The sequence below is a fragment of the Mycteria americana genome, chromosome Z (genome assembly GCF_035582795.1).
Source record: "Mycteria americana isolate JAX WOST 10 ecotype Jacksonville Zoo and Gardens chromosome Z, USCA_MyAme_1.0, whole genome shotgun sequence".
Taxonomy (NCBI): domain Eukaryota; kingdom Metazoa; phylum Chordata; class Aves; order Ciconiiformes; family Ciconiidae; genus Mycteria; species Mycteria americana.
The window spans coordinates 22,047,431-22,074,440 of NC_134396.1; the positions used below are offsets into that span (position 1 = coordinate 22,047,431).

The 27,010-nt window shown below is 39.5% G+C and overlaps 1 protein-coding gene across 1 annotated transcript in view; it reads left to right on the plus strand.

Annotated features, from left to right (window-relative positions):
- Positions 1–26,917, plus strand: part of DOCK8 (dedicator of cytokinesis 8) — a 95,733-nt gene extending 68,816 nt beyond the window's left edge. Inside the window, exons 30-48 of the mRNA XM_075527459.1 lie at positions 1,206–1,351; positions 2,077–2,259; positions 2,926–3,061; positions 3,657–3,744; positions 6,371–6,467; positions 7,752–7,886; positions 9,724–9,876; positions 10,985–11,143; positions 11,933–12,033; positions 12,492–12,684; positions 17,674–17,817; positions 18,720–18,851; positions 19,618–19,752; positions 20,278–20,367; positions 20,809–21,045; positions 21,672–21,815; positions 22,852–22,958; positions 23,810–23,977; positions 24,617–26,917. Coding sequence (XP_075383574.1) covers positions 1,206–1,351; positions 2,077–2,259; positions 2,926–3,061; positions 3,657–3,744; positions 6,371–6,467; positions 7,752–7,886; positions 9,724–9,876; positions 10,985–11,143; positions 11,933–12,033; positions 12,492–12,684; positions 17,674–17,817; positions 18,720–18,851; positions 19,618–19,752; positions 20,278–20,367; positions 20,809–21,045; positions 21,672–21,815; positions 22,852–22,958; positions 23,810–23,977; positions 24,617–24,680 — 2,612 coding nt within the window. The 3' untranslated portion in view covers positions 24,681–26,917. The remainder of the gene's footprint in view (positions 1–1,205; positions 1,352–2,076; positions 2,260–2,925; positions 3,062–3,656; positions 3,745–6,370; positions 6,468–7,751; positions 7,887–9,723; positions 9,877–10,984; positions 11,144–11,932; positions 12,034–12,491; positions 12,685–17,673; positions 17,818–18,719; positions 18,852–19,617; positions 19,753–20,277; positions 20,368–20,808; positions 21,046–21,671; positions 21,816–22,851; positions 22,959–23,809; positions 23,978–24,616) is intronic.
- Positions 26,918–27,010: the final 93 nt, after the last annotated feature.

A 27,010-nucleotide genomic window follows, 5' to 3' on the forward strand; every position in this document is an offset into this window, starting at 1 on the left:
TTTTTAGTGCTATTAACATGATACCAAAATTAATCTCAGGCAAATGTAATCATCACACAGGAAATATATTGTTATCATCAGTTATAACTATAAACTTTGCTTGCCATCATCAAGCCTTTTAAAAACACATTATCTAAGCTTTTTCTTTCCATTTTGCTACATGTGTGTTCATATGATACTGCTGAAAGTAGCTATTTCACATTTTTTGTGAGGTAGTAGGTCTCTGCTACTTGAAAAACTACATTTCACTTCCATAAATAAAATAAAGGCTATAAAGAAAAAAAAAGGTATAATTTTTGAAGACTGTACTTTTGTTACTGGTTCTGAAAATATTTTGCATTTAGATGTCTAGACAAAAAACTTAATACTATGAAGGCATTATTTAACCCTTTCAGTCTAATAGGATGAAAGCATTTATTATGCATTGGCTAATCAGATCTCACCCCATTCTTCTAATCTAAGTATTATCCTCATACCACAGATGAAAAGGAGACATGAGGAAGTCCAGGTGTACCAGTATGGCTAGGTTTCAGTGTCTTTCTTTTTGCGTATCTGTCACAAGAGGCTGTTGGTCTTGTTCTGAACACACTGCGACTGGCTGGTCACTCAGCTTCTCTGAAAAACAGGACTTGCAAAACACAAAATGGGCACTCAGAATCAGAGCAGATTTTTACAGAACTTATGTATAAATAACTTTATTTGCTGAAAGTGATGACATCTAGATGCCTGAAATTAAACTCATTCTTTAGCCAGCAGGCAATACTGGCTCTGTCAGCTGCTAGCAGACTTACATACTTTGTTGAGTATCGCCAAACCCACGTATGGCTTTTGCATCGATCCTCTTGCCTGAAATGGACTGGAACTGGATGGTTCCAAGTCTTATGAAGCACTGGCTTAGCTTTGAACTTCAGAGACAACATCATCTGCTTTTGCTTTTAATTTAGCTACTCTGAACACCTGGAGCTTATTGGACACATTTCCTTTCCCTGTGTTTATTTGAACAATTTGGCAGCCTTTACAGATGGCTGCAATCTGTCTTTCTAATACTGTGCCTCTTTCACTGCTTGGTACATCAGCCAGACCAACAGTCTCAGGGATGGAGGTGCCAACTGTTTTATTAGGTTACAGGCCGATGGAAGGCTGTGACATGTGAGCGGCAACAACTGGATTGCTCCTGAAGTTCCAATGGGATATTTCAAATCTAGTTTCAGATGCCCGCAGCGGAAAGGGACGCACAGGAAACCCAGAAGAAGAACAAGAGTCTGCAGGTGCAATCAGTCAAAATGTGGCCCTTGCCATTGCAGGCAATCAGTTCAACCTCAGGAGTTCTGGAATATCTCTGGTGTCCCTGGTATGTCCAGTGCTCTGCCAGGCTCCTTTTTTGTATCTGTTTTCCTCTTTCTTTGTTTTCTCCTATTATCCTTTCTTGTGATTAATAACTGCAGTCATGAGAAACTGCGTTCTTGTTTCCTCCAGCCCCAAAGAATGCTTCTTGATCCTCCTGTCATCTCCTCCTCTTCTTTTCTAGTCATTTAATTACTCCTTTACCATAAGTAGTTCCACTTTTTCTCCCACGTGCCTAATTCAATTTCCACACCCTAGACTCATTTCCAGATCAACAAATGCCACTATGACTCCCCCACTGCCTCCCAGTCCCAGTCTCACCCGAATCCATGGATCTAGGACTCAAGATCCTTCTTTTTTTCTCTCTCTCTCTCTTTTGTCATGATTGGTTTTATCTTCTATACAATTTGGCTGACACAACTGCATGGCAAGAGGGAACCAAACAGTTATAGAATCTTTTTCTACATTATTCTGAGGAAATTAAAATACAAGCATCTAGCAAACAATGTTCTTGTGCTTCTTTCTGTCTTTCACAGGCATACAACTGGTCCTGTCACTAATTACACACACATACATTCAAAAAATACAACCGTATAACCTGGAAGAGGTTAAACATACTGAAGACCAGTCCTGAGATTTTATTTCACTGAAATTTAAATAATGTTACTTTGCCTGAATGACCTCCCTATTCTTTTTCTTCTTTCAACTGACATTTACTTTATCTGCTCCTAGCCCTACAGACAGAGTGCCACATTAGGTCCTGATACTACTCGCAACCTTTTGATCTGTTTCCTCTGGATCATGAAAAATGCTGATCAGAATCTAATACAGAAATGGATTGCAGACCTTCCATCCATGCAGCTGAACAGGATTTTAGATCTCCTCTTCATTTGTGTCTCATGCTTTGAGTACAAGGTAAGTGAAACATGGCCTGATTTTGTTGTCCTGTTTTGGTTTCTTTTTTTTTTTCCTTACCTTCCGGCTGTCCAGGGGAAATTTGTAATTGACAATTGTTAGATTAGCTCTTGTCTAAAATGGACAAATTAATTCAGATAAAGTAACTGACACTAGCCTTTAAGCAAAATGCAGCCAAAATCTTTGAGGAAGTCCTATGAAGTTGGCTTAAATTGTTTTATTATTTTCATTTTCCTGGGGATTTGGGGGCTATTTTTGGTGGGCAATATATTGACAGCTCCTCTAAGTAGTGGAGCTGTTCTCCCTATACTCTATGCATTTCAAAGCAAGGTTGAGGTAGACAACCCTAGCTAAGAGCTGGGACTGGACATCAGGACTCCCCCTCTCTGACAAGGTCTGTCTGAAATGGATCAAATAACCTTCTCTCTGAAGTTTAATTTTTCTCTATGTAGCACTGAGCTACATATTTGTGTTTATTAGCAGTACATATACTACCTCTTTCCTCATCTGCAACATTTAATTAGCCTTTATATGTTAGTCAATCATATTCATTGCTTTCTGCCCCCTCTACAAGTCTCTCCTGTTGTGTCTGGTTCTGGAGATGTAATTTGGACTCATGTCCAAAGATGGAGGCATTGATTTTGATTGCTTTGACTTTACTTTCAGGGCAAACAAAGCTCAGATAAAGTTAGCACGCAAGCACTCCAGAAGTCACGAGATGTTAAGGCCCGATTAGAAGAGGCTTTACTGAGAGGTGAAGGAGCCAGAGGAGAAATGATGAAGCGCTGCAGAATACCAGCTGGTACTTCATACCCCTCTCCCCCTATGTCTTTTGAGAGGATCTCAAGAGTTTGTAGACATAAATGAGTTTGTTGGGTTTTATGCACACTCCCCATTTTCATCCTTATATTTTTCACCCACAGTCCTCTCCCTTGCAGACCTTTCTTGGTTTTGCTGTGGATAAAAATATAATTAGCTTTCAACTATCCCAGGTATAGGTAGGACTGAGCTCTTCTCAGGTGAAGAATATGAGGCCAACTAAAAAGTTTTAAGACATTCTAAGAAATTGTGTTAGTGTCTAATCAAGAGCCAAGAAATGGTGTCAAAACTATCAGTAAGAACAAGTTGTTCATAGCAAAAAAGGTTGTATCATTTAATAAATGGAATAATTTGTGTTTTGGTCTTTGAAGACATCCGTTAAGCAAGCTCATGTTCTAAAAATCCTAGATGAAAAAATTATGGGGTCCTGTCCTTTTACTAGAGCCCTGAGGCTGTGAAGTTGAATGGTTTTAGTTCTGACAGACTGCTACAGACATGTATCTTCTTCTTTCCGTAAGCTATCAGACTTCAGGTGTCCCCTTTTGCTTTAATCTCACTGATAGATGTTGCACTTTTAGGGAATGACAGATCAGCGGGGCTAAATGAAAACCTGCGCTGGAGAAAGGAGCAGACTCACTGGCGGCAGGCAAATGAGAGACAAGATAAGTAAGTCATTTAATATATATATATAGCTTTTATTTGAACCAAGCTGTTTGGGTTTTTTATGTTTTGTTCTTTCTCCTAGGATGTTTTATTACAAAATCAGCAGTTTCAATCCTTTCCCTCTTCCGTCAAAGAGAAAGAAAGATAAATGTTTATGTAGCAAAAGTATCCAACTGTTGCTATGACACAACAAAGAGATCACAAATACTTGAATGAGAAGTTTAAATAGTTATCTACACATTTTTTCCTCCTGATTAGCAGTGTGGTAAACACTAGTTATTGATACAAGTTGTATCAAATACTCCACAGAGGCTTGCTGTGACATTCATTTTGGTGTTGCTATGGCTCCTCACTGTATACAGTACTGTGGTATAAGTTCTGCCACATTAAATCAGTTGAGCTGGGTTTGACGTGGTATGTTAAAATTGAGAAGACTTATTAGCAGGAGTAGGGGAAGATGATTCTGTAGTGAAAATTTTTCTTGTTGCAGGTTTTAAGTTATGATGTCTCAGTACATTTCACGTTATTGGCACTATATGGTAGTAGACAAGTCAGTGTCTAGGGAATGATTTGTGTTACTAACAGCATTTTCACATGGTGTGTGCTAAGTTTCTGTAAGCATGGAACTTGTTGCTTTTCCCTGAAGGAGATGTGTCATTTGTCCATAGGTAATTGCTTGAATTTTGACTATCTAAATGGGCTACTGTGTATCAGATAGAGACTGTGGCCTCTTACCAGTCCAGCTGCTGTGAGCTCCTGTGATATCCTTCAACATGTGTGAATTTGAACTGAGAACACTGGCTTGTGCTATGTGGCAACTACGTTACTGTAGCCTAGCACTCATCCATGATTATCACATACATTTTTGAACACAAGATGGTTAATTTGGAATTCATCCAAACTTTAAAAAAAGAATCCTTCTATCTTCTGTGCTAGATTGGAAGAGGTATAGATCCTGTATGGATATTCTTATTTTGCCCTGATAGTATTGCTTTCTCCCAGCCAGTTTCACTGAAACCAGAATAAAACAGTCCTCAAGCAGCAGCTCTACAATATCTCTTTACAGTAGTTCAGTTAAACCACTTAAAATAAAACTTCTGGTTACATAAGTAAAACTCTGCATGCTGTCCAGGCCTTTCTGGTTTACCGAGCATTCATCGCTGTGGTATGCGAAATCTTTGCTCTCACCCTTTGTGAGTCTCTTTACTGTATATGTCCCATAAGTAAGATGTTTGCAGGTAGTACATGGCACGGCAGGTTTGCACAGGTCGCCGCTCAGCCTCACTCAGCCTGCTTCTCCTTAGTCCAGCATGCTTTCAGATTGTAGTTGCAGTTACAAGCTAAGTGTGGTGTCACAGAGAATCCAGTCAGCACGGTTAATGTACAGGGCTGAGTGGTTGCTGGAAATAGTTCAAACTGGTATGCTATTTGCTTAATTTGTTCAGTTCTTACTCATATTTAGTGATCTCTGGCTTAATTATAGCACCAGCCTATTGGCAAGCCCTTCTGCCCTTCATTGCTTTGAGTCTTTGTAATTAATAACCATATGACTGCCCTGACTTCCATTCCTAGCCCTTCCCAGAATTATCTGGTTGTGCCCAAAAGGATGGCTCTTTACTTTTCTGGTTTTCTTTTTGGGTAAGACCCCACAAGGCAGAAAAGCTAAGTGAACGTAGCAGAAAAGCCACAGATTTTGAAGTCACTTGGAAGTGTGATTGTAAGTGTGTGATCTGTGGCTGGTGTTGCTCCAGCCACAGAAATGCACCTTAGGAACTTTGGCCCAAGTCAGAGCAGGTCTAATCTCAAGCTCTAGAGAGCAGCTTCTGGCCATGCAACAGCCCTTTTCTGAGCAGTTTAGGAAAAAGAACAAAGCCTCATCTTTGTGTTTTTCGCATAGAAGGGATATCTGAAAATACACTTTTGTTAGGAGCTGCATCTATGTTTACAGCATTCAGCTGCAGAGGAGCTGTGTTCCAGACCTTGTCCTTAAGTCTCAACTAAGAGGGTATCATGCATTGCTTTACCACCACCTTCCATCTTTTATAAATATTTCAGTCCTCTCTTAAATGGCCTGGGGCACTGCTGTATTGACCCCACAACTGTTGGAACTGCTGCCTTATGTTGTCAACAGTCTCAAGAATCAACATTTTAAATTGCCTAGATTAAACACTGCTGCTATGGCATTGAAGCAATTTCACCTTTGCCCAAGCCTGCTATTTTTACTTTTTTTCTAGAAGTGGTAGATCAGTTGCCTTTTATTCCATTTTGGGTTTTGGTGTCCTGCTACAGGCAATGCATTCAGAAATTACTGCACGGCTTATTGAACAATTGAACGTGATATTGAGGGCAGAGTAGCCATTACGCAGATTGCTACTAAGGAAGCAGAAGCATCTATTTGAACTATCCAGAGGCCTAGTTTTCAGATCTCCACTTTGGGACTTCTGTTCTATGATATCAGCTCTCCTCATTTGACTCCATAGTTCTCGAGAAACACCTCTGACCACTATTTTAATTGTTTGCTCTTACAGGATTGTTCAGAATAGTATTGTTTATATTTTGGCTTTGAACAGCAGGCCATCTAACTCTTGGAGTACTCTCTGCATGCTTTAATTAAAATTCCTCTTTGCAGGACAAAAGCTGAGCTAGATCAAGAAGCTCTGATCAGTGGAAACCTGGCAACTGAAGCTAACCTGATCATTCTCGATATGCAAGAGAACATCATCCAGGTGGGAAATGGCAGAGCTGGCTTGGTACCAATCCCTGCTCCCTCAGAAGCCAGTGGAACCAAGATTCATTTCTCCTTTTGTTTCTTAGGCAGTGCAAAATGTTTTAATTAAAGATCTTCTGTAAATTTGTATAATCTCGAAGGAGGAAAAAAGATGAAGAAGAATGAATCCAAAGATGCAATTGCTGCCTGCCTTATGCTGATGCCACAAGCCCCTTCTACTCGAGGGCATTGCACTACTGTGAATGAAAGGGAAATGTATGACCTTGTTTTCAGTAGATGTTGTTGAAAGCCCTTTCCACTGCCTTACTATGATCTGAGAGTTTGGAGAGGATGAGGGAAGAAAAATCTTCATTTATGCTAGGAATGTATCTGAAGATACTAGTAATTTGGAAATGGACTGCTGGGTGGCCTTTGGTCATACTTGCATGTATGATCCTGTGAGACAAAAGAATTTAACCTTGACTCCCACAGAGTGCTCAGTGCAGGAAAGCATCTTCCACCTGCATGGAGTCCTTCTGAAAAGAGATATTCCCTCCTAGAGCAATGTAATGTGCAAAACTTACTTAACTTCTAGGAGTCAGATGCGGTAAAATTTCACACGTCCATTGACAGCAGTGGAACCATGGTAGTTGACTCTACTTAAACATGGTCTTCTGATTTAGGAGAGACACTCCAAATTCATGGGTATGGGAATACTACTGTTGGAGCAACATGCATATTCATAGATAGCAAGGAGAAAACTTCATTCTTGAAAACCTGTTAGTAGAAGAGCATTTAGCTACTAGACTCCTGTAGTACTGGGCATGATTTTTGCATGACAGCACTCATAGCACCTAGTCTCCCCACTGGGCTGTGGGTTTGATCAGAGCATACCAGTATGCCTGTTTAGCCTATATGCCCAGGAAATCAGAGCATGAGGAGGCAAAGGGAAGGATGGTTCTTGCCCACCACAGGATCACTTCCTGATCAAAGGTACGTGAAAGATTGGACAGAAGGTGGACAGAGCTTCAAGAGTCACTGCAGAAGCTGGCTGAGCTTAAAAATGCATTGGAGGGTCTGCAGATATTGAGAAATGTTTGAGACATTTTCCCCTCTGTCTTCCTGGTCACTACAAAAGTGTTTTGAAATTCCTCTGAAGCAGATGTTAACAAATGAAAAAATTGCAACTTCTAAACTCCTGGATGTGTCTCATGGACAGGAGAGCAGAACTTCATTTCCTCTGTGCCAGTTCATTGCTGAATTACCTCATGCAGTTATTGTTGGTTTTGTCCTCCATGTGTAGGCAAGCTTCGCAGCAGAGTGCAGAGATAATCTTTTGGGAGGAGTTTTGAAGGTCCTGGTAAATTCTCTTGGCTGTGATCAGAGCACCACTTACCTGACTCATTGCTTTGCTACACTCAGAGCGCTCATTGCTAAGGTATGCTCTTGACATACTTCTGTTTTCATGCTTCCAATCAAGTTATTAGAGCAGCATTTCTAGAGCAGAGCTGTGTGCATTCACTTACCACTTTTCCTTCGGCATTTGTTAAATATGTTTTGCATATGTAAATACAAATGCCTATCTATAGGGATGTAAAGGGACTTCTACAACTGTTGTAAGGTTATTTCATTGACCACACAAGATGGAATAACTGAATCTGAATATTCTTGTGGTTTTAGCCATCTACTCTTAAATATAGAAGATTTACTAATAGAAAGGTTAAAAATTCCACCCATTGTATTTCAAATACATTCTGATTTTAATTAGGAATCTGAATGCCAGGTATTGCACAGAATCCATAAAGTCAAATTTAAATTATTATACATCAGGACTAGTTTCCAACCAGTTGGGCAGCAGAGAAATCAAAGCTAACTCATCAAAGATCAGGGGGAACATTCTAGCGTTCTACTTCTAAGATAGGATCCAAAATTCTAAGAAGATTCCAAGATGTTGACAGATTTCATCTTCGTTCTGTCTGAAAACTAAGTCAAATCCTAATCTCTTCCATTTCTGTATCACCAATTAAAAAAAAAAAAGAAATTAAATTTATATGAGGACAGAATTTGACCCAACATTTTTATAATATGGGTCATAAGGGTTAGGTGCATCATGAGGACTCTAAAATCTGTTTAAGATTTATTCTCCTACAAAGAAAAGCAGTTCCATAAAGGAAAAATCCATGAAATGTTTTTTTTCCCTAAACTATTCTGAAATGCAAATAACAAACAGGATACTCCTGTCCAATTAATGCCTGTCTGCTGTTAAATCCAGATTGGCTGACAAAGCCTAATTATAGGGTAGATATCTGAGTAGTTATGAAACTCATAATTATGTTTTCATTGTACTTTATCTTTGAAAGCTAACTTCCAATTACAATAATGAATTTTGTGAAGCAATCATTATTCTCATTGAAGTAGATCTTCTAGTTAAGCTGACTCAGTTCTGTATTTTATGAAGCAATCATTCCAATTATTTCTATTACACAGATGTTATTTTACAAATAAAAATGATAGAATCCTGTGCCAGCAGGCTTGTAATATAAATTAGACATAAAACAGTGAGAGAATGGAGTGAAGAAAGGTTGAGAACTGGGAAATGGGCCTGCAAATGAGAACTAATATCCTGTGTTCTGCTCACGTAGCTTTATCAGTCCTATGTATGTACATATGTTACTAGTGCATCTGTGCTGTCTACGGTGAGAGTTTCTTAGGACAGACATCCTGCCCCCTGGGTTTATTGTCTGCTAGGTGCATTGTGTAGACACTGTAAAGGAGGGTCTGGCATTGCTGGGCAATGGAAGTTTTGTGGCACACTGTAGGAGGAAGAATGTGCTGGAGGGCTGGAGAAGGGTAGGATGTTGATGCAAAAAGCTAGTAATGGCTCTTTATGCTTAAGGAAGTATTTGCATGTTTCATCAACAATTATATATTCTGAAAATAGCAACTCTCCATGCTTCTAAGAATTTTGCAATATTTGGTGTTTTCAAAAGCACCTGGACCCATGCAACTCTGAGAATTTTTTTCATTTTCTTTCTTTCTGCCACTCTTTTTCTAAACCCAAAGACTATTTTCAAAGCCTTCTTCTATTTTGAAAAGCTTGAAAATAGAACCTATAGCGTCACAGGAATCAGAAGTCCAAATTTAAAAAAGTATAAAATGTAGTTTTTGCAAACTTTAGTCTTTGCCTGAATCCTGTGATTTTTGTGCACTAAGCTAATGATATGTTAATGGCCAGAAAAAAGAGTAATGAATACTTTCTTCTCTATCTCACTTAGTTTGGAGATTTCCTGTTTGAAGAGGAGGTCGAACAGTGTGCTGACCTATGTCAAAGAGTTCTCCATCACTGCAGCAGCAGCATAGATATTACGCGGACTCAAGCCTGTGCCACTCTCTATCTCCTCATGAGATACAGCTTCAGCTCTACCAGTGTAAGATTTTGAGAACAGCAGTATGTTTTGTGCCACCTTTTTTTGTGATCAGTTGAAACTGAAACTGAAGTTGTGATAGCAAATAGAATGCATCCATAGATAAATAGTCGTATGTGATGCTGTTTCACACATTTGAGCCAGAAGAAGTGCTAGAAGTGGAGGAGGAAAGTAGTTTTAATTATTGTTCATTATTTTGTTTAGGAAAATGTGACTTTTTCTGCAACAGCTGTAAATGCATCTTCAAATGGAACAGCATTAGGCCTCTGATAGCAAGGACTATACAATGCATAAGCAATACTCTTCATTTTGTCATGTATTTTTTTTTTCACGCCTGTGTCAGAACTACTGAAACTTAGACTAGTTCTATTCTAATGCAAGTGCAACCTAAGTAGAAGCAGAAGCATACAGAAGTACTGTATGCTTGTATGAATTGTATGTATATTCTTCGCTGGCCCCTTGGTCTCAGAACTAGGCTCTGTTTCTTACCACACGTATGCAGCAAAATGCGTATGTTACGCCTGTAGGTTCACAATGTCCTAGCACGAAATGCATTAGCATTTTGGATAGCATCTGATCTTGTACAGAATTTTCTTCCCTAGTTGTTACTTTAAAAGCATTGGATATGTAAAAAGTGTTGGCTTTGCAGGAGGAAAATGTGCCTCTGAGACACCATGATCAGCAAGGCATAGTGCACCACCACGTGAAGCCCTCAGAGGCCTTTTGCTTCCCAGACTTGTTTCCAGAATGTTTTCCCAGTCCTGCTTCCTCTTCTTCTCCTCTGTGGTTGGCCTGATCTACACACCACTGGCCTGTGCCAAGGGGGAAAGAGGTGCTTCTGACTTTCCCTTGTCTCAAGCAAGCATATGTATTCCAAGGTACAACCTTGCCCCAAAGTACAGGCATGTCAGAATTAGGGAACTTTGGCTTAACCAGGTAAAATAGGACTGGCTTTGATGCACCAGAGGCCACTCGTGTGAGCGGTGAGTTTAACGCATTCAGTGTGGGCAGGAGAAAGTGGGTTTGGTTTATACAGTAGACATATGTGAAATTATATGCATGGTGCAGTGCAGCCATCATTTTCTAATGTTTTTGGTTTTTCTTCTGAAAGAATTTTGCAAGAGTGAAGATGCAGGTGACCATGTCACTAGCCTCTCTGGTTGGCAAATCACCCGAGTTTAATGAGGAATTCCTTCGACGATCCTTGCGAACCATCCTAGCCTATGCAGAGGAAGATGCAGATATGCAGGCAACTCCATTTCCCATTCAGGTCAAATCTTTTATGACATCTGTGGCTTTTATAAGGAGCTTTCACATAGGAATGTGCTTGGAGTAAGTCCTAGATCTTGGTCTTCCAAAGCAATGAAAATAAGGATGCAGAGGTTATTGCACAAGTTTATTTCTAACACAACAATAAGGGGGGAAGAAGTGGAGGACATAATTCCATAGAATAAACTCTTAAGAAGTTCCACTGAAATTGCATTACGGGAGAATCATCTCTTAGCTTTGTGTACAACTTTCTTCTAGACCCCAGCAGGAACTGTACCCTGTAGGAGTTTCCCAAGATGGAATTTGATTCATTCAGTTTTCAGACAAGTAGCATCATTCTCTCTCTTTTTCAATTCATAAGGCGGCAGCAGCAATAATGAAAAACATTTCAGACAACTGTCAGATGCTTTGCTAAAATTCTTCCTGTAACTCAGCTTGTGCTGAAGACTTACAAAGACATCTGCTTTGTTATCACATCACATCACATCACAGATCAACTAAAGCTGAACATTAGCACATAGGTTTGATTTTTTTTAATTCAGAAATAAACAGATCAAAGGATTCCAGCTCATTTTGATTAATTAAAATGTGTATAATATTTGCTATGTTAGCAGTCTTTGCTGCATTGAATAGAGTTGGGAAAACATCTTGTAGCAATTCAGCATCCTGACATTTCCTTGGGTAAGAGGGACTAAAAGAGAATAACATCATTTGGTGCAGATGCTGCTATTTTTCTAGAAGGGAAAAATAAACACCTGAGAAATGCATGTTGATCTTTATACTACTGCAGGTAGAGGAACTGCTGTGTAATCTGAACAGCATCCTGTCAGATACAGTGAAAATGAGGGAATTTCAGGAAGATCCGGAGATGCTCATGGATCTCATGTACAGGTGAATCCATTTAGAATTGCTACTGAGGAAATTCTACAGTGAGGTGAGCCCAGGAACTGTGCATTTTAGGGACAAGCTGTGGACAAACTCTCTAGCTGTTCTGTTTGCGTACATTCCCGCTTTAGCACAGTTGATCTGTCACAGGGGTCCCAGGCTGCGGGACTGAGCACGTTGCAGTGGAGCCACTGGGAGATGGGCACAGACTTGGGCAAGGATGGGAGTCAGCGCCTGATGAACACTGAAGAGTCTTGGGTTCAGCAGTTTTACTCTCCTCATAGTCCCTGTGTGTCCTGCCTACCCCTGCCTAATCATTTCTTTTGCCCTGTGCTTAGTGAATTATACAGAATAAAGACAGAGATGTCTCCTTCAAATTAGCCCAGGTGGAGAATTATAAAGGTTCTCTCTGTTATTTGAGAAGAAGTGATCATTCACATCTCCTTTCTGCCCTGTGTTGTTAGAATTGCCAAAGGATACCAGACATCGCCCGACTTGAGGCTGACTTGGCTGCAGAACATGGCAGAGAAGCACACTAAAAGGAAGTGCTACACAGAAGCGGCCATGTGTCTGGTCCATGCTGCAGCACTGGTGGCAGAGTACCTCAGCATGCTTGAAGATCGAAACTATCTCCCAGTGGGCAGTGTCAGCTTTCAGGTAAGTAAAGGCTCTCAAGCTCTGACAGCGTAAGGCTGGGATGGCCTGTTCTGGTGTTTGTATTCCTTCTTGTGTTAAGCAGAGTAGAAGCAGGGAGGAAAAGTGGGAAAGGAAAGAGGTTGTTTGGTAGGTTGTTCCGATGATTTACGCTTACTGATTAAAACTGGTACTTTAGTATCTGTCTGTCTCTAGCTTCTATTTCCAGCAGCTGGATACTGGAATCTCCTGTTTGCTAAGTAGAACCCCTCTATTATCACATTCCTTTTCCTAGGGCTGTTACTTGTCAACTGTGACAGATGCACCTTTCAAACTCCTTTCTCATAATCTAGGTAATTGGAGCCACTCAGTTCTTTTAGGCATGTTCTCCAATCCTTTGTTCTCCAGTTACTAACCAACACCTTTTTGATTGATGAATGACACAATCACCATAGTCTATATGCAGTCACATCAAAGTCAAGTAAAAATGTCCCATAAGTTCTTTAAGCCTGGGAAGTATCTCTCAGTTTATCTCTCCAAAGACTCCACTGGTTCTTTTGGCATTGTTGAGCTCTTTACTCAGTAATACACGGATCTTTTCCAGAGAGTTTTCTTGGGTTTTGTTTTTCACCCTCCTATTCTACATCACATAAATGAAAGCATAACTCTTTGTTGTTAGAGTTACACATTCTGAAATGTAGATATTTATGTGTAGTTTATCAGATTATGCAGTTTTGGTTACCCTTACCTGAACTGACTTCATGTGCAAATTCAGTGATTTTACTGCTTTTTTTCACACATTGTTAAAAATAGAAATAGCTGAACCCTTAAAATATTCCCATGTGTTGATGATTCCTCCTTTATCATTATTCTCTAAGACCAGTGAAGACCATTGTTCATTTACAGAGTGTTTGCTGCAATGATTATGAATAATTCCAACTAATTAGCAGAAATATTTTGCAGAATCAACTCAGATGTTGTATAGACATCTACTGTTTGGGCATTATCACCTTTATGAGATTGTAATATCTTTAAAAGTATCAGGTTTCTATAATCTGGTGTTGATTCAGATTAATTACAATACCTTTAATTTTTTCTTTAGTAAAATTTTGTATCAGTATTTTCACTGCTTTGTCCTGGATGCAGGCTGCTAAACCTACCACTATGTGCTCATCTTGTTTACTTTTAAAAAAATGTGGTCCCCAAAGCATATTTCCTCCTCTGGAACTTCCCCAGTTTTCTAAAATATATGGCAACTCAGTATTTGCTGCCTGAATACCCTTTTACTTAGCTCTTTTAAACTGTTGAGGAGCACATTTTATGGTCCAGGTGATTTTGAAATGGCTAACACTAGTAGTTGGTACATTCATCATCCCTTGATACGAATATACCACCTGGGGATTTTTCCCTTCAGAATAGTAAATAACTATACTACCTGGGGTTTTTTTTTCCCTTCAGAATAGTAAATGTGAACATGATTGAACCACCTGGCTTTTTGCATTGAGTTTAGTACATTGGGCATTAGTATTTGCAATTCCACCATAGGAATCAGGTGATGGATTAGTGTTATTCTTAAATTCCTTTACTCTTAAGATAGCTGTATATACTCTTTTTACTGGGTAAACTTCCCACCATGGATTTATACTTCTGCCATTTTGGATCCCTTATCAGTTTTGTATACTTCCTAACTTCTAACTTCCATTTGTTACTTCTATTTTCTTCTTTTCTCCCTGTTACATACTACCATCATTTAGATATAGGTGAAATCTGCATTCCCTTCCTGATGTCATCCTGCTCCCAGGCTGCCTTGAATGCTTGTAATCTCACCCACTTAACCCTAATGGAATTCCTTCTTCCATTGCTCCCAGATTATGCAGATTGCCATGAATGGGTATGTTTCCAGTTATTTTAGAGAACTGAAGTCTATTCTACAAGGCACTAGGCAAGGAAAAACTTAGAAGTTTAAAAGCAACAAATGAGTCTCTCTCATCAAAATGCTTGTGTAAATATATGTTCACCAAAGGAACAGTTGCTCCCTAGGAGAGAGGTAATGAAATGCCTTAATGACCAGAAACCCTATTGCATAACTCTTTATCTGACAGCATAATTTTGAATTTCAGTTTACTCAATAACAATAATTAACTATAATAACACTTTGCATTTTTACAAAGCCTTTCAAGAGAAGAGCTCCCATTCTTTACAAACAGGTTTGTGTTTTGTAGCACCTATGAAGATCTTGTTCAGACAACCTTGTTAAAGGAGAGAAACACTACTCGGACTGTCTCAACTTTACCTGGAGTTCCAGATCTCACTCACTGTCTCTTTCTGTGTCCATTTCTTCATTTAGCTCAGATATGACATTAACTAATATTGGTGATACACATTTAGTTGTGGAATTGAGGGTGATAATAATGTGTATAAAAAAAGGTTATTCTGGATGAGCAGAAGTGTTATCTCCTTTTTACAGATGAGTAAAATGAGGCAGCAAAGGATTAAATTGTTTGACCTAGGTCTTCTGCAGTGACCCTGTTAGTGTCCAGAAAACTGATTGTCAGTAGAGTAACACTTTTCCTTATACTGTGCCAGACGAAACTGAATATGCTTCCCTCTGTGCAATCAAAACTATCCCTCGAAATCAGACAGAATCACTTTCAGTGAAAGTCCCTTTGTGCTTAATTCGTGTTTACACTAAATCCCCTTTGCAAGTGTTAAGGCAGACTTAGAAAGAGTATGAATTGCATATGTACTGACTTTAAAGCCACTTTATATTACCACGGACAAGGACTTAGCATGTGTGTCTACCTGCTGAGGCACAGGGCTAATTAGCCTGGGCTCAGCAGTAGCCTAATTTGACTGTGCTGTTTTGGGGATCTAGGTTGCAGACTACCCTAGCTAGATCTGGCATGGTGATAAGGGCTGGGGATCACAGTAAAGCCCCTTGGGTTTACACAAGTGTTTCTTTTCCTTGAGGAGAACTATGCTTGTGAGGTCCAAAATAATTGCCAATGATATCCATGGTAGATTGTGAATTGCCTTTATTATATAAGGGACGTATAAAATTCTTCAATATGAAAGGTAGATCAAGGCAAAATGTGGGTGAGGCACGTCCACTTTGCAAAAAATCATGCAAGCACCAGGAATACGTCATGAAGGCTCTCTCCTACTAGAGTGCGTGTACTGTATTACATGGAAATACATACCTGACATTAGTTATTACAGGTTTAAAGAAGAGATAATTGGTGTCTGTGACTTTCTTGGTTACTTTCATAAATAAGTCACTCCTCTGGATTCTTTTCCCTTTGCTACAAAAAAAAAAAAAAAAAAAAAGCCACCAAAGGCCACATGGCATTCTGTACAAACAGTCCCTAATGGCTATTGTTACAGAAAGGGAAAACCAGAAACTGAGCTGCAGCATGGGTTGTATGAGTTGCCCTAGGTATGTGCCAGGGAGGCTAACTCTGGTTGAAGTCACTATCTTCAATGAGACTGGTAGGTAAAAAGTGTCATGGGTGTGCTAAAATGTGCTGCAGTTTTCCCTCTGGCTGAAGTTCAGACATATTCTTAACTCCTGCAAATATTAACTCCTGAGCTTTGTGCTCACCATTCCAGTGGAGCTGATGTGATGTGCAGACTAGGCACTGTGATAGCAGCATGGTTGGAGTAAATTTCACCCATGGAGAAATAAATACATCCAGAAAACCCAAGGGGGAAAGTCCCTGTTGCTAGTGATGTGTGATGCCAATTCTTTATCTGAAATCTGATCAATAGTAACAGTCCTTAGTGTCTCTACCATTTTATAAAGTTGTCTTTAAGGACTTGGCTAGCTAGCCAACTGGCATCTATCCTGCACTCAGACAGATTGTCATTGCCAGTTTCTGCTGAAGTGAGACACTATGACACTAATTTAACTCCTTTTAATTACTAGCAAATCGAAGCTTAGCATTTCTGCTGCTGTTGAAAGTTACATATGCAAGTTCCATACTGTATGTACACATATTTTAATATTCATTTACATGTATTTCTATGTACTATAAAATTTTTAATTTTTACTCTAGCCGGTGTCATTTATTCAAAATCCTGAAGAACTGTAGAGCTGTTATTTCATGGTCTAGAATCTCAAAGAGTGACTGACACTGTGTACTTTATCTAATTTTATTTAAACACACAATAAATCAGTAACTTTAACAAGAAACCGAGTAAAGAGACTGGATATTATTTAGACTGGATATTAGGAAATTTTTCTTCACCGAGAGGGTTATCAAGCATTGGAACAGGCTGCCCAGGGAAGTGGTTGAGTCACCATCCCTGGAGGTATTTAAAGGACGTTTGGATGAGGTGCTTAGAGACATGGTGTAGTGGTGGTTTTGGCAGTGTTAGGTTTATGGTTGGACTCGATGATCTTAAAGGTCTTTTCCAACCTATACGATTCTGTGATTCTGTGATTCTGTAAATTCTGCAGGATCAAGGTGTAATATGGCAGAGGCTGAAACAAGAAGCAGCATTCAATTATTGCAGGTTTTAGAGCAATATTGCCTACATACTATTTCTCCTCTGCTTGCAAAAGTCAAATCAACAACTTGGAAGTTCAACTTCTTCAAGCAGGTGGCAGGAGGTCCGGGGTGCAGCTTGGAATTTCCCACCCCCAGGCACCAGCAGCAGGAAGGGCACATTGGTTGTGACCCCTGCGGCACGGGAGATTGACCTCATTGCAGCTTCATGGAAGTCCAGCCACCAGAGGGAGGCCAGTGTGTGACGTACAGGAGTCTGCCTTTTAAACCTGAGGGGAGAAAGAAAGTTTAGGATTCTTGTAGCAAAACTCCTGATCTGCCATCTGCAGAGATTTATGGTGTTACATTCACTTCTAAATGGAATTTAACTGTGTATCCCCTGGCTGCACTTGTATGATCTCATTCTTCTTCCCATCACGTAAATATGTTGAAACTGTTTCTGCCTCAATCTTTATGATAGCCTATTGATCTAGGTTTCTGATTTCTCTGCTCTGATGTATTTTAGAACATTTCATCCAATGTGCTGGAGGAATCTGCTGTTTCAGATGACGTTTTGTCTCCAGATGAAGATGGTATATGTTCTGGGAGGTATTTCTCAGAAAGTGGCCTGGTAGGGCTGCTGGAACAAGCAGCAGAGCTCTTCAGCACGGTGAGTGAGGGCCAAAATCACTGGGAGATGGAGGGAGGCTACCTGGGCCAGAGCCATAGCTTATTTTCCTGCACATGAGGAAACAAAGTCTTACTGCTAAACCAGGCTCCACAGATCTCCCCCACTGCAAACAGCAAGAGGCAGAGACACATCTGGGTGAACCAGCCCTGCCTCAGCCAGGTTGGCTAAGCTAGGCTTTTCAGGTAGCCTAGCTCAGCCATATATCCACCTCTACTGTGCAGACTACAGGCAGCATCAGGAGAAAGTGATTGTCCCAGGCATGAACAAAGCCTTTTGGTTGGTATTTTCATGGGATACTACATTTAAGAAAAATATCTTGCTTAAACTATAGATTTTAGAAAGCATGTGAGAGTTACTCCTGCGCTTTTACACAGCATACAACCACCAGCCTCCTAATCTACACTTACCATGTAAAGAGTCATGATGTTAATACTCACGTAGCTCATCATATTGCTGTAGTGCTAAAGAGGATATATGATTTAGCATCTCTGAAGATATAATTTGGATTCCTTTTGTCCAGATACAGCTCTGGCTGCCCTGAACATGCTAAACAAATCCATTTCCTTCTGCTCACCTGTGTTTCCAACTCTTCTAGCCCCTAAGTAGAAACCATGCGCTTTACACAGGAATTTGGGCTAGAGAGCCCAACAGATCAGAGATCCAAATTAGATCCAGTTTGTTGCCTGCAGCTCAGAACTATCCATTTACTATTACTAGGTTTCAGAAAGCTAAAACAAGCAACACAGCAGAAGAAAATATGAGTCCCATAAATCCCCTTTTCAGCCAGGTCATTAATGGAGATCTAGTCTCTTTTCAGACTGCATGAGGACTCATTTCTTTTCTTCTATTTTTTTCCCCTTTTTTTTTTTTTTTCTCCCAAGGGGGGATTGTATGAAACTGTGAACGAGGTGTACAAAATTGTCATCCCCATACTGGAAGCACATCGTGACTTCAGGAAGCTTACCTTGACACACAGCAAGCTACAGAAGGCCTTTGACAGCATTATTAATAAGGTACTCATGAGGCAAAGCACTGCTAGCAAGACACATTGCTGAGTTGCACTGTTTGTTTAAGACTGGTGATAATAAAACTGTTCATGTGAAATAGATCCATTTCCTATTTCTAACAAAAGCCTCCATCTGCCTTTGCCTACCTACAAAGTGTAGTCTAAAGTGAAAAGAGACCTCTATCGTCTCTGCAGGAAAAAGCAGAGATTAATATAAAATGGTTTAGAGCTACGGAAAAATAGCTGAACAGGTCAAACTTAGAATAAAAACATGCATGATTCCACCTGGCCACATCTATTTCAGAAAAATAACTTCATTGTCAATTAACTAGTCTTTTCAGTTATAAAACAGAAAAAATACAAAAGCCTGGCTAAACTGTCAGCACTCATACTGCCCCTTTCCTTTTTTCTCCAGAACAATCTTATTGCTGAGTCTAGTCAGTTTCAAATTCTTATCAATTTTCATTGCAGAATTTTAATTTTGTTAACGTGTATCCAATGGAATTAAAAAATAATAAGTTATTTTGTTTTGCAAGTCACTTCATGATTAGCCTAAATTTTAAGTTACATTTCAGTCAAATGTCCCCTTAATTTGTATGCTTTCCTTCATGAATATCTGCTTCTAATCCATCAGCACTGAAGATACATAGAACTGGCTCTGAAATAGGGACAATGTAGTATTAGTGGGTTTTCTTATACATCAGTTGGGAAAAAAGGCATCCAAATACTACAACGCTGACATAAAAAAATTTCCTCTTTCTTTTTTCAATTAGGGTCAAAAGCGAATGTTTGGAACTTACTTCCGTGTTGGTTTCTATGGATCCAAATTTGGGGACTTGGATGAACAGGAATTTGTTTATAAGGAGCCTGCAATTACCAAACTTCCTGAGATTTCTCACAGATTAGAGGTAAAGAAAAAAATGTGTTAGTATGATCTCCAATGTTATGTTATACTTTCTAGTGAACCCGCACAGTTCAACAGTATTATTGCTACATAAAAATCAGTAACAAACTGATTTGTACCATAGATTATTTTCTTTGTGTATATCCCTTCCATTGTAGCCCTTTTTACAGCATAATGATGAAAGTGATCCCTTCTCTTGAGGACATGTCTTTTATAGGCAGGCCTGTAATATATTGAATGATTGGATTTGAGCATGCCAGATATTTGCTTTGGTATCTTTTCAGCTTTTTCATGGAACTGCAATGTTCCCTTCTGATCGCTTTACCTCGAGTTCTGTTTTTTGTGTGAGCAACTTACACTAATCTTTGTCAGAAGATGCCTTACCCTGGCCAGCTGTGGTTCATGAAGAAGTATATTGACTGTACAGAGCCTAGAAATTGTCATGGTTACTCCTTTGTCCTAGAGGCATACAGATCATTAGCATGGTATTAAGGACTAACACTGCAGCATAATTCTGTTTCCTTTCCAGGGATTTTATGGCCAGTGCTTTGGGGAGGATGCTGTGGAAGTGATTAAGGACTCTGCTCCAGTAGACAAAAGAAAGCTGGATCCCAATAAGGTAGGGAAAGTACTACTGAGAGTGTTGAGTGCTTTGTCACAGAAAAGAAAGGAAGAGGGGGGGATCCCCTTGCAACTTTTATGCTCTAACATTAAGGCACCGTAAGAAAAAAACAACTTGGCTGTATCTCTGTGCCCAGGGATGTCCTTAAAGCCTCTGTGAAAGGCTTAGTTTGGTAGCTTGTCACAGAGTGCGGAAATTAGAAGTTCTGATCTCTGGTGCCTGCTCTGGTTCTGATCCCCAGGGCTAAGCTGCGCCCTTCCCAGAGGCAAATTTTTTCAGCTCTGAAGAAGAGAAGGAGCCCTGAAGGATTTGCAGCTCTGTGCTCTTCCAGACCAGGCTTAGCCAACGTGAACTCCAGGACATTTCACATACATACACCATTCCTTTTACACTTCTTGGGTTGTAAAGTACTGTAATGGTTCTTCCCTCTTTCTTCAGGCATACATACAAATTACTTTTGTGGAGCCGTATTTTGATGAATATGAGATGAAAGACAGGGTAACCTATTTTGAGAAGAACTTCAACCTCTGTCGGTTCATGTACACTACACCTTTCACCATGGATGGGCGCCCCAGAGGAGAGCTTAGCGAGCAATACAAGAGGAACACCATCCTAACCACAATGCATGCTTTCCCCTACATCAAAACTAGAATTAATGTAATCCAAAAAGAAGAGGTAATTGGGTTTTGAGGACAGATCTAATTTCTCAAGGGCTGAAGCAGTCTCTGGGTGGGAAGATTTTCAAATTCTATGCTTGGCAGAAAAAAAGAAGGCTGAATTTCTCAAACATGTTACTTTCATAAATAGGAATGGCATAGAATGGATAGACAAATGCAAGATGGGTATTTACTATAGAGAAGAGAGGATAGTGAGTGTATATTCTTCTTTTGACCTCCTGGTTGTAATGCTGTGTAGGAGGATGTGTGGAGCTCTATTTATGACTGTACTTCTAGCTGATAAACTACAATCAAAGAACTAAATTGGGCTGAGAGCTGGTTTAGAGACAGGGAAGGCAGAAAGTGCAAAACCATTTCAGACATGAAGTCAGTAACTTGAGTAATAACGAGTTTATGCAAACAGGGAGTCAGATCTACATCCTATTCTTGCAAATGATAAGATGTCAAAGAGCTTTGAATCAGATGCAGCATCTACCAAGATGACATTTAGATTGAGCAGTCTTCCTGGGTTTCACAACTACTGCTTTTGGCACAGGAGAATGATAGTCGCATTGCCAGATTTAGAACAGGACAACTGCATGCATGCTTCAGGTAATGAAGCATCTTTTCTTCCATTTCCATTAGTTTATTTTAACCCCAATTGAAGTTGCTATTGAAGATATGCGGAAAAAAACACAGGAACTAACTGCAGCCACCAACCAAGAACCACCAGATGCCAAAATGCTCCAGATGGTTTTGCAGGGCTCAGTTGGAGCCACTGTGAATCAGGTAAGGGATCCAAATAAGCCGGATGAAGAGTTCCTGCATACTTTTCTCATTGTGATTTCTTTTTTGCTGTGATCTTTTGCACTGAAAGTGGTACATCTAGTCAGACACATTTAGTCACAATGTGCATTTAAACTTCATCCCTTGATATTTAGTGATTGTATACTGTTCATTAGGTATGCTTTTGGTGAAAGTGCTCGTGGAAGTGCTGTCTTGGTTGTAAGTGCAGAAACTCACAGAAGCCTTGTGAATGCATCCAAGGATTTTCCATTTCTAGCACACTATCCATCTCAGCCATTTTATGAACTCTAGGTGTATCCTTGGGGAAGGGGAATAATGATAAAAATTCTGCTGTCAGTCCACCACAAACTCACAGTTTCACAGAAAATACGTGAAGTCAAGACCTGAGTGCCCCAAAAGAAAGTTGAGATGCAATAATTATAGCATAAATATGCCTGCTAACAAAAAAAGGCAATTAAAAAAAAAATTAAATGAAAGAATGAAGACATAACTGAGAGAAAATTTGGCATTATCCACAATTTCACTGAGCTTAGTTTCTTTGCTGAAAGCCTAAATACTCTCAGTTTCTTCAGATTCTTCATCAACCAAAGTCTCTAGTCTGAAGTAACACGTTGTAAGCTTTGGAAAGAGTGGTCCTTTTCTTCACTGTGCTTATTTAACTCCCTTGGGGTCTTGTAATGCCACACACAGGAGCTGTGTTTCTCTCATGTAACCAGGTTTGGCAGTAGAGCTATCCCAGCTCTTCTCAGCTGAGTAGAATGTGTCTGTTCCCTTTTTTGCCGGGCTGGAGAAGAAATAAAAACAGGAGGGGATAAAATATGATGGGCAAAAACTCTGCTTGCCGAAGGAAAAATTGGGGGGTGAAAAGGGCAAAAAACCATCCTGTTATGGTGACTATGCATAGTTTTCTTTTCTTTCATAATTCCGCTCATGAAATAACAAACAGCTTAGCCAAACGTGTGGTCTATTTTCAGCCTAAGCAGGTGTTTTTGACATTTTCCTGTGTTATTCCTATAAGGGACCGCTAGAGGTAGCGCAAGTGTTCCTGGCTGAAATTCCAGCAGACCCCAAACTTTATCGACATCACAACAAGCTGAGGTTGTGCTTCAAAGAGTTTATAATGAGGTCAGTAAAACAAAATTGAAGTCTTGAATTGCATCAACAAAGCCAATAATCGTAATAATGCAACGATAATATGTGTAATTAATTATGCAAGTTAGGATCGTGAATCTTGGCATCTCACGCTTTAGACACTTGGTTCAGACTTGTTTCTCTGCTTCATGGCCAATGCTTTGCAATGCAAATGGGAGCAAATTTTAACACCTCAAACTAATTATGTAGAAATTAAGATCTTCCATTTGTTTCATCTTTTGACATCTTGCAGAAATCAAGCATTTCAGACTATTGTCTTGATTTTATTTTTAATAAAATGACATTTTTATGTAGGAAGCTGTTCATAAGAAAACATTTGACCCTATCTGTCAAGCAGACATATTGCTAGTAGTAGACACTTATGGTCTTTGCTTTAGATATGCTTGTAAATCTTAACAAGCATACTCACATAGCAAGATACTCATCTCCTTAGTCCAAACAAAGCATAATTGCTGAAGGATAAGTTTGAGTTAAATAAAAATGAGCCTTATGCAGAAGATACACCCTCTACTCTCTGCTATTGTCACTGTATCTGTTTACAGTAAGTAGGCAGGTAGCTCAGTATTCTGCAATCATTAAATTTGTTTTTTATTAGCTCCCTCATGCATTTCTAATGTTTTAAAAATATCACCTCAATTTGTGTACTTGGAAAAGACAGAGGTTTCTTATTAGTTCATTATCATTTTGGACTTGACAAATTATCAGAGGAATGCCTCGCCAGGGGAGGTGGATCCTTGGCCATTCAGATTACCTAAAACAAAGTTAATGAGTTTAACTGAAGTATGTGATACATGTCATGCTTTTTTTTCTTTCCTTTTGCCTAGGTGTGGTGAAGCAGTGGAGAAAAACAAGCGCCTTATTACTGCTGACCAGCGGGAATATCAGCTAGAGCTCAGAAAGAACTACGGGAAGCTGAAGGAGAACCTTAGGCCCATGATTGAGAGGAAGATCCCAGAGCTGTACAAACCTGTAGTGAAAGTCCATAGCACAAGGTACAGTTAGGGCAGGGTTATCTGTTGTAGCTGTACAAAAAGATGCCGTTTGTGCAAGGAAGAAAGGCAGTTTTACTAGCAGCTCGAAACAGGCCATAATACACACTGCCAACTTCATACTTGATTAAAGAAGTCTGCTGACTTCCACCGGAGCTGAATGTGGTATTAACTGTGTTTCTCAAGCTGCTCATTCCTGGGGTAGGGGATTTATGTCATTTTAATGCATCATTAGAGAAGACTTCCCCCTCGCCCTAATGAAAAGATATTGGAAACATCTTGCCATTTCTTCAACATTTGAAGTCAGGAAGGAGATAGAACAGGTATGTGTTTGTTTTGAAAGCATGGCATCATGTGGTGTTAGCCAGCATGAAGTAAGAGTGATCCTTTCACCCCCACATAATATAATCCAGTTTAGTCCCATGACTGAGACAGAAGAGTCTTAACTTATGTCCTTTACTTACGAATATACACTTCTTCACAAAGCCACTGTGTCCAGCGTGGGGTGGGAGCGGAAGAAGGAGTACGCATCTCATAACATGTTTCAGCTGATGATTTGTCAGCTGCTCCTTTTCACAAGGCAGGTATTTCTTGGATTCTTTTTCATTTGTCAACTTTATTTATGGATCCATTTCATTGCAGGGAATCTTTTCGTAACCACAGTTTTAGGAAATACGACGCCCAGACTTCTTCACAAAGCACCTAAGGACTAGCTGCTTTGGCCAAGGACGAGCTTCATGCTGCAAGCCAGAAGCGATGGGGTATTCAACATCTATGAAATCAGAAATCTCTCACAAGACAGCATGTGCACTTTCTGGACAGCATGCAGAAAAGCATTTACACAAGATCACTGAATGATAGCTGGGGGATGACTCCAAATCAACCACATCTCATGAGAGCTTGGGAAGGAAGGGGGTGCTTTTTAGCTACTTTTGCATATATTGTAAAATAATCACATGACACAGAGGGGTGGACCATTAGAGTGGTCAGTGGCATGAGATCAGTCACCACTGGCTAACAGACACAGAACTCTGTGTGGTTTGGTTGAGGTGTAACGTGAATCCAAATAACATGTCTAAGGGACACTGACAAATTATGTCTATTTATGGTCCTTTTCCAAGACAGCATTTATCCCTGTGCTTGTGGCAATGGAGCACATTCTGCAAGTTAATCACGTGCTTAAATGCTGTCTTAATGAGCAGGAACATGGTCCCCTGCTCAGTGTTTGCTGAGCTGGAGCTGTAGGAAAGAATAATTTTCTCGACCAGTTTCTGTCACCGATTTCTATCACAGTCCTTAACTGCAGGGAGAGTTCTGCACAAGTTTTCTCAACCAAAGCTTGGAAAGCAAGAAGCAGCAATAAATAATCCTTAATAGATCTTCTAAATTTTTTTCTAAGTATAGTGACTACTACTTGATGTGCAGCTGGATTTCTTGATAATCAGTGTCATGTTTAGCAGAGCTAACAAGTAATAGTTTAAAAAGAAGATGCTAAGCTATGAGTGATTCTTTTACTATACAATGCTGTTATGTAGATAACCTTATCCAAAATTAACTACAGAAGCGCACAGTGAGGATTTCCTACAAAGCACTTCACTCAGGCTTTACTGCAGCTTAAGAGAAATTAGCACATAATTTATAATACCTAACGCTTAATATTTTCTGAGCCCTCAGCAAACATTTTACTAAATAATCTTTACAGCACTTCTCTGAAGTAAGGAAATATTATTACAATTTTGCAGATGAGGGTGTTGAGAGAGAGAGAGATTAGGACTTTGGAATTCATCTAGTGAGGAAATGGCAGAGCCACAATTTGTATTGTGACGATGCTTACCATCTAATGTTTGTATTTTGAAACAAAGATTCATGAAAGCATCCCTCCATATTACTTCCTTTCCTCCACCTTTTCAGGGTTTTGGAAATTATAGTTTAATGCTGATTAAAGTAACCAATTCCATTTGCCCAAACACAGAATTTAATGTTAAAATTAAATGAAATGGTGGAATTAAGTTTTTCATTTGTACTTCCTTTTAGAAAATTACAGTGAACTTTCTCAGAGCTGATGCCATGTGTTTCTAAATGCAAAGACTCTTTGCTCCGCAAGTATAAGGGAGATTGAGGCTGCTGCTTTTAGTGGAAACATTTTGACTTTTTATGGTCATCTGCAGCCTTGCCATTTGATAATAGGAATTTTCCCAGCACTTTGTTGACATCTAAGCAAGTCAGATTTTGAATGTGCTATGTAGAAGATTCACAGGCATGATCAAACAAGATGAGATGTGGAAAGAGGTGAAATAAACCCTGTACTTACACAGCACTTGGAGTATAAGAAAGCATTTCCCTCCTCATTCATAGTATTGTTAAATGCAATAATCAGGAATAAGTACTCTGTGATTTTTAAGTGAATGCATCCAAAGTACATAAGCAAATGGTATAAAAAGCTCAAAGCAAAAGGTGCTTCCATGGAGTGGCTTCTCTATATTCAAGTTGCTTTGAAACAGTTCTAAGTTGAAAAGATGATTAATTTCCCAAAGCTTTGAAGCTATGAGATCTCTGCCTATCAAAACCTAGCTCCTTATCTATTTGTTTTTAACAGCCTGTTCGGGAGGAAGGTCAGAATACTGTCATCTATCAACCCCATAATCCAACCTCATTGTTTACAAGATGCTTATCCTTTACAGCCTAAATAACAGAAACCTCAGGTAAACAAAAAATCCCTACAGGTGTACAATATACTAGGTAAAAGTAACAAAGTGTTTCATGTTGTCTGGTCCTTGAACTAAAACAATACTCAGGATAATGTCAATACTGAAGGACTCTTCACTCACATTTTACAAGCTGAGTACCCCTCAACCAGCTGGCCAGTCTTGCCCTCAGTTTGTAGCTCATGTTGTCCCTTCTACAAATGAAACATGGTTTGTACATTTCTTTCCAGAGCTGAACTATGTGAAGCATAAATTTTCTACCTTACAATATTCATTTTGCAATAAAGTGACTGTTTCACAGAATGTTCAGAAGTGCCTTTGTGTTGCACCT